The following is an 8005-nucleotide window of genomic DNA, read 5'->3' as shown; positions in this document are numbered from 1 at the left end:
TTTGTGCTTATTACTTTTTAAAATGATAAGTTTATTTCTTCTATATTGTTTGATTCCTCAAATAAGTTCTCAATAAATTTATTTTTTCTCATTTTTCTGCTATTTTAAGCTATTTTAAGAAAATTTTTTATATATCTTTCTCTGTTAGAAACTCTTTTTTCAGAATGGATGTTTCTTAAAACTACTCTTTACTACAGGACTGGTCTGCGTCAGTCGCATTGTAGCTCGGATCGCTCCCACTCGACCGGTCAATGCCTTACTTTCCGTGGTCTAGCCCTAATAAACAATCAAACGATAGGCAAAGGAATTTGCGAAAAAAAAACGTAATATTCCAGCGCTTCTTCTTGCTTGCAGCGCCCTGGAAGCCATGGATTTGGGCCAGCAAGACTTCAATCGCATCCTCTTTTTTGAGCAGGCGCGCAAGAACGCCGAGACCACCTATGCAAAGAATCCCCTAGATGTCGAAGTGAACCCCGAACCCGTTCTTTGTGTATCTTCAGCAGCTTCTTCTTGTTTCTTGCATGGTTTAACTTTCTGGCATTTTAGCGGATTTTCACAAGAAGATACTTATCTTAGTTTTCGTTTTAATTTATTACTTCGTTGTTTTTAGAATCTCACAAATTGGGCAGGAGTGCTCATTGAGTTGTCGCAGTTCCAGAGTGTTCGCTCCGATTCAATAAAGTTCGTCAAAGGTATTTTATTTTGTTGCTGATATTGCGCACCTGGTTCTCTTGGACCTCAATCAACCAATTTATCATTGCTGGACAGGGTTAATTTGCTCTTTTTTATTTTCTCTGTTGTATGGTGCTTTAGATGCTGTTTCAAAGTTGGAAGAAGCTTTGGAGATTAACCCCAGGAAGCATGATGTCATATGGACCTTAGGCAATGCACAAACTTCTCTTGCATTCTACACTGAAGATCTTGAGGATGCAAAGCCATATTTTGCAAAGGCAATGCAGTGGTTCCAGCAGGCACTAGACGAGGTATTTATATCTACATTTTTCTTTTTGACTATATTTATAGGTTGCTTTCCTTTTTTGCAAGATAGAAATAATGTTGGCTTCTTGCAGGATCCAGGCAATCAGCTATACATGAAGTCTTTAGATTTAGCAAGGAAGGTGAGTTTCTGGTTTGATAGTCCATTTATATGCTTTATTTTCCACTAAAGAAACCATAAACTTCTATTTTATTTTTAGATCATATACTATGGTGGAGATATAAAATTGTTCTTGTGGGGGCACAAATTATGTATCTTAAAATTACTCTCAAGTTTTTCCATTCGGATTGAGACTGACATCGACGGTTTTAAAATTTTTTTTATTAGACTTGTCATCACAAAAAGATAATATATATAATAAAGAAAAACTTACAATTAAGAGCATATGATATGCATATTCCTTTTACATGCCACCTACAATTTCTTTCTCTGAGTTTTTATATTTTGAAATCGTTGTACAATCACTTCGTTATTAGTATGATTAAAAATAACTTTTTCAATATAAATAATCAAACAATCATTCATCCAAGAGCCTCCTATACAATTGCGCAAACGATTCTTTACAATATTTATAGCAGAGAATGCTCGTTCGACTGTTACTATAACAATTGACAATATCAGAGCAAACTTTATAAGTAAGAATACCAAAGGATAAACATTATTTTTCTTTGTCTCCACCATTTTTTATGTAAAATTTTCAATTCATCTTAAAATTTTGATTGTATCATTAGATCTCATATCAATTATAAAAGTCTCAAGTTGATTATCTCATATAATGAGATCTATATCTGAAAAATACGATCGATAAAATTTAGCCAGACATATCAACCTTTGTTTGTCAAATGTTGAATACCAGTCTCATGGATTCAAGTATGTCACACACATAAGCAATTCAATGTTTATCTCATCAAATCTATTATTAAGCTCTTAAAGTTGCATATTTATAACTGAATAAAATAATTAAATTTTATATTGATGTTCATTTGTAATTGTATGAGAACACTGCCTCAATCTTCCTCTTATTACAAAATTATCAGCCATATTTGGAATGATTTAATTATTTTTCTCGCAAAAAATACTAACTTCCACTATCAAAATATTACTTTTATTAGGGGTGTCAAAATGGGTTTTTGGGTCAAGTTCGGGTCTAACCTAAAACTGACCCATCTTCAATTGATCGAACCCAAATCGGACTTGCTAACTTGCGGGTGCAAGCAGCTGGCAAGCATTGAGTGCGAGCAGCCGTGTGGGCGGGACTACAGGCGAGGACGGGACCACGCGGTGCGGAAATGTGCAAGTGGGCGAGCGGTGTGAGGCTGCGAGCACGAGATGTGGGGGCGAGGTAGGTGAGCGCGAGCGTCGGTTGCGAGAAGCAGGGGCGAGGGAGGCAAGCGTGACACGAGTTAAGTTTGGGTCATTTCTAGATTAGCAGATTGACCCGGATTTGACCCAATTTTACAAATAGGTCAAGAATCAGGACCATAACATAACCCATTTTTTAAACTGGTCAACTCAAACCTGGATTTTTTTCGGGTCGGTTTTGGGTGGAGTTTTCATGTCGTGTCATTAGTTAGCACCTTAACTTCCATCGTCTCTCATATTCTGTAGTCTTTGCTTTTGAAACTTTTACTAAAGTCATGACATTTATGATGCCTTGATCTTTTTTTTCGCAATACTTGAGATAACTCATTTGTTACATCTAATATTGACTTCATATGCACAAGAAAAAAAATCAAAATATTGAACGACATCCAGTAGGTCATAAGCTTCTCCTTTTTGCTCATTGTTTGATCCATTTTGTAGTATTATATTAAGAACCTCAGTAGATACATACAAAAGAATTATATTGATAAGAAAACTATAGTGTGAGCCCTAACGTGTATCTTTAGCCCTTTGAAGGCTTATCTATTGATTCACACCTCTACCTTTGAAAATTTTATCATTTTGTAGTTTCTCTACTATTTGATTATGTTGTTTCTCTTGCAGTTGATGTCTTCGTTTACATGAACTCTCAACATTATTTATCAAGTTAGAAATAATGTTAAAAAGTTAAGCCACTTGAGCATGATTTTTAGCAACAATAATTAGTGCTAGTTGAAGCTGATGAGTAATGTAATGTATGTAATAAGCTGAACTATTTTCTTTCATGGTAAAAATTTTAGTCTATAGCTATAAAATAAGTAACCATTGGTGCAAAAGAAATAGGACACAATCAATACTAGTAGTTAAATGGGTTCAATAGTCTCTCCAATTTTGATCAGAAGGTCTTGTAATAACAAATATAATGTATTGTTGCTGATTCATTAAATGTCGATATTTTCTCCATGTAATGTTATGAGAACTATTAACTTGTCCAATATAAACCTGAAATCTTTTTTTTCCCAATTTATAAATCCCTTTGTGTCAAAGTTTCACCATGAGCTTGCTCGACTATTTTTTGCCTATAAAATTAACAAAATAAACAATAAGTTGCATCTTTGGTGATACTGTACTCTAAGCATGCTTTATAATAATTAAACCACACAGGATTAAACCTACAAAACTTATTTCCAATTTGTGTTTATGGGAATTCATGATCATGAGGCTGATAAGATTTGTTAGTAAATTCTTCTCATTGAATACCTATTATTTGTATGATAATTAGACATTTTTTTTCATAATCCAGAGTCAACAAGTAAATCATCCAAATTTATTTCAACACAAAGATGTTTGGATTGTTTATTACTATCATCACAACTTCATGTTCAATCATTTTAGTCTTTCTTTTGAAGTATCTCTCCATCGCTATAAAATAAATAAAAAGAACTATAACACTATATAATTAAATAAAAAGAAGAAATATATTTAACATATATGACTATGCAATCCAAGTATGAATATTTTAACTTGAATTAAAAATTGTAATCCTTCTCTCGACAATGTACGCTATTATAGTTTAATGGATTTTTTTCTTTAAAATATTTGTGAAAAGAGATTTGGAGATTCACAAATTAATAAAAATTCATAAATTACATAAAGAAAATTATCACATTGGCTACAAATTAATAGAGGCAACAATGGAGGGTTTAGTTATCTCATAGGAAACTTCCCGACGTCCCATGCGCCGGTGATAATGTCGGAAATTAGCAGCATTTCATTCTTACCGGCGGACTTTATAGCGGATTAGGTCCAGCGCAGTTACCGGCAGATAATACGTCGGCTATTTTAAACTCAACGACTTGGAACCGACAAAAAAGGCGCCGGAAAATGTTCCGGCGTCCAGGACGCCAAAAAATCTGCCGTCGAAAGCCCTATTTCCGAACATGACCCGTCTGGCTGCTCATTTCATTCTGTCATTTCTCTCGCATCTCCGGTCTCTCTCTCGTCGCCCCCCTAGCTCACCGTCGCCGAGCTTTGTAGATGTTCACGGGACGTCGTCGACGATCACCGCCTTCGTCGCCGGCGAAAGGAGACCGGTTTCGCAAAATTCGACCGTTAGTTTCCGCCGCCTCCCGATTTTCCGTCGCCTCCTGATTTCTTCGATTGTAAGATTTTTTTTCTTCATGTTATTTCTTATTAGACATTTGCTAAAGGATGCACATATTATTTGCTAAAGGATGCACATATTATTAGATGTTTTTTTGTTGATAAAATTTTTAAAATCAATTTGGATTCATGTTGTATAGGTCTATTATGGAAGCCATACATTTATTGAGAGGTTTGATGGAGAAATATAGAGAGAATAAGGAGGATCTACATATGATATTTGTTGATTTAGAGAAAGCATATGATAAAGTTCCAAGAGGAGTGCTATTGAGAGTTATTGCAAAAAAAAAGAGTTAATAACGCTTATATTCAAATCATTAAAAATATGTATGCATGAGCTATTACTTGTGTTAAAACACAAGGTGGTTTGACGAAGTAATTTCTTATTTCGGTTGGATTACATCAAGGATAAGACTTAAGTCCATATCTTTTTACTTTAGTCGTAGATGTTCTCACTAGACATTTACAAAGGATATACGTTGGTGTATTTTTTTTGCTGATGATATTCTTCTTATTGATAAGACTAGAGATGGAGTTGAAGGTAAACTTGAATTACGGAGGTCAACCTTAGAGTCTAAAGGTTTTCCCTTAAGTTTGAGGGAGACTTTTCTACCGCACAACAAGCCCGATGCAGTACAAAATATCCCCATCTATTTTACCATCACTTGAATTCTACTGTTAATATCTCCATATATTCAGTTTTAGATCTACTCAAACGAAAATCTTTATACTCTAAAGTTGACTTCCATAATTCGAGTTTACCTTCAAGTCCCTCTCACTAGGTCTATACGACGAGAATATAAGATTAAGAAAGTGAGAGAGGGAATGAGATCGAAGAAGGGGGGGAGAGAGAGAGGTAGAGAGAAGAGATAGTTAATATATGAATATCACATAAATTATTATAATCCATTACTTATCTGCTCCTATATGTAGGTTATGAATATTAGAAATAAAAGAAGTTGGATGTATAACTGATTGGCGCAAAGGACGAAAGACATTAACAAATGAATTCATTAATGGGGTGAACATTTTCATTCAGCAAGCGAAACAACTACCCAGCTTCATATCAGATGGAATGTTTCGATGTCCATGTTCTAAACATAAAAATCTAGTGCACCTAAGACCAGATGATGTAACTTTTGATCTGTATCGCAGAGGATTCATGCTACGGTATTGGTATTGGACTTCTTATGGTGAGTACGAGCCACATTTTGATTCTCAATGCGGTCCTTCTACAAGTACTAATATAGCTGAGGCTGAAAATATCCGACCAAATCTTGAAGAATTAGTTCATGATGCAACTGGAATACAATTTAAACAAAATTCAGAAGAGTTACCGAATAAGGAGGCACAAAATTTTTATGATTTGTTGCATGCTGCCCAGCAACTAATCTGGAAAGGGTGCACCACTCACTCAGAGTTATCTGTTGCTGTGAAGATGCTAAGCATCAAGGAAGATTATAATGTTGATCGTGAATGTTTTAGGGTGCGTTTGGGACGGCTGCAGCTGTCGGTAAAGTAGGTTGTGAAATTATTGTACAGAAAGTTGCTTCCTGAAGTTGCTTTATATAAATCATTATATTTTGTTTGGATATCATAACTGTAGAACTGCTGTGCTGCAGCTGTATGAGAACAATTTACCTTCATACCCTTATATATATTTAGATGAAATATATAATTTTTAAAAATTTAATTTTTTTTAAATGTATTTGATAATCAACTAACAATTCTAAATGAAAATTGTATCACTTCTTAAGTTGGTAAATTTTTTTTTTAAATATATTAAAGCTGCCAAATTTTATTTTTTAATATTGTTGTAAAAAAAATTTATTAAAATATATTTGTCCTTAGCCAGCAAAGAATTTCCCAAGATGATAAAGTCGGATATAAAAATGCAAATCAACATTACCTATGCCAAACAATCTCTCAAATAATTAACAACACTACCGGACAGTTTCAATCTTCATTTTGCAAACTAATTTCAATCTCACCAAGTCCAATGATTTCTTATTCCTTATGAGTTCTAGCATTTGCAAATTAATTTAAAATTAACAGTAACAGATATAAATAAATGAACTAATGAATAAAACCGACCCAAATAGTTCGGAAATGGATAAAGATGCATTCGATGGAGAAAAACAGCATATATGATTCATAAAACACATAATTCAAGAATATTGTGAGTTTTATTTCATTACCTTGGATAATTCCCCATTTGCAGTCAAAGCCTTGAGTTTAATAGATAACAATCAGTTAAACCGAAAATGTTGGCATATAATTTTTTACATGGAGAAGCCCCAAAAGGGAAAATCACGAGACTTCCCTACTTGAATAATATTCACTATTATAATAAGAGATAAAAGGTACCCAATCTCCCCCATATGAAAGATCCAAATACATATAAGATCAAAATAAAATTGACCAGTTGTCTTGAAGAAGCTTGCCATATTCACTAAACAAAAGAAAAAAGTAATGCAGCTATTTACACAAAAATATATATATATATATATATATATATATATATATATATGATTCACAAACTTAATCAAATAAAACTGAACATGCTATCAAACATATGAAACTTCCTAATTCATCTCATCCATCAATGCATCTGTGATTTTATCTCGTAACTGGACCATCTCCTCTGCTCCTTCACCATCTCGTACCACCCGATTAAAATCATTCCCTTCAGTCTCTACTACTGATTGCCCAATTCTATACTCATATGCCTCCTCTGGTATATATGTTCCATTCGCATCACATATATTGAAATCAGGGTCTTCCCGACTGGGATGTCGACGTATGTAATTATGCAATGTCATGGTCGCTATCACTATTTTTATTTGTTTTTTGAATGAATATGTAGGCATATCTCGTAGTATGACCCACTTCTTCTTCCAAACACCAAATGATCTCTCAATTACACCTCTTAAGGAAGAGTGTCGTTTGTTAAAAGTTTCTTTCCTCCCACGTACTAATTGGCTTCCTCTTTCAAAATCAGGAATATGATATTTGGTATCTGGAAATGGCTTAAAAAATCCCCGTTGCATCGGATAACCAGCATCAACAACATAATATTTTCCTGTTATAAAGTACATGTACTTTAGTATAAGTTCTATTACTACTAACGTTACAATTATATAGAACATACCAGGTGGCATGGGAAAGTTATTACGCCTATTACGAGTTGCAAATTTAAAAATGCGACTATCATGTGCACTTCCTTCCCATCTTGCCATGATAAAAGTAAAGCACATGTTGAAGTCGCATACAGCCATAACATTTTGCGTCGTTGACCCACATCTTCCTATATAAGCAGCTTTCTCAGCATTCAAAACACGAGCACCCACATGTGTGCCATCGATTGCTCCAATACAGTCCTATTTAAGAAGCGATGATTAGATATTATATTCATTTAAACATTCTTATAATATGATATTTAAAAAATGTACCTTGAAATATGACATATATCGATTATCATAC

At 34.0% G+C, this 8005-nt stretch overlaps 1 protein-coding gene across 2 annotated transcripts; it reads left to right on the top strand.

Annotated features, from left to right (window-relative positions):
* The first annotated feature begins 222 nt into the window (after positions 1–222).
* LOC110094717 (mitochondrial import receptor subunit TOM20-like) lies at positions 223–1224 on the top strand. Of its 2 annotated transcripts, none has more exons than XM_020820015.2 (4): positions 223–490; positions 611–692; positions 814–983; positions 1071–1224. In XM_020820015.2, the coding sequence occupies exons 1-4, from the start codon at positions 368–370 to the stop codon at positions 1164–1166; spliced, it is 471 nt and encodes a 156-aa protein (XP_020675674.1). In that variant the 5' UTR covers positions 223–367; the 3' UTR covers positions 1167–1224. The 2 variants fall into 2 exon arrangements, with proteins under 2 accessions (XP_020675674.1, XP_020675675.1); XM_020820016.2 differs by having other exon boundaries at positions 234–466; positions 1071–1223.
* The last annotated feature ends 6781 nt before the right edge of the window (positions 1225–8005 follow it).

This window comes from Dendrobium catenatum, unplaced genomic scaffold, assembly GCF_001605985.2.
Source record: "Dendrobium catenatum unplaced genomic scaffold, ASM160598v2 fragScaff_scaffold_243, whole genome shotgun sequence".
NCBI classification, from domain to species: domain Eukaryota; kingdom Viridiplantae; phylum Streptophyta; class Magnoliopsida; order Asparagales; family Orchidaceae; genus Dendrobium; species Dendrobium catenatum.
The sequence above is the reverse complement of the archived record's forward strand: the minus strand, read 5'-3'. Positions and strand labels throughout refer to the sequence as shown.

What these genes read in the sequence shown, in the direction of transcription:
- LOC110094717 (XM_020820015.2), top strand. Translation starts at nt 368, where the DNA reads ATGGATTTGGGCCAGCAAGACTTCAATCGCATCCTCTTTTTTGAGCAG. An exon ending in ACCCCGAACCCGTTCTTTGT is followed by an intron (nt 491 to 610) that starts GTATCTTCAGCA and finishes CGTTGTTTTTAG; the next exon opens with AATCTCACAAATTGGGCAGG. An exon ending in TTCAATAAAGTTCGTCAAAG is followed by an intron (nt 693 to 813) that starts GTATTTTATTTT and finishes ATGGTGCTTTAG; the next exon opens with ATGCTGTTTCAAAGTTGGAA.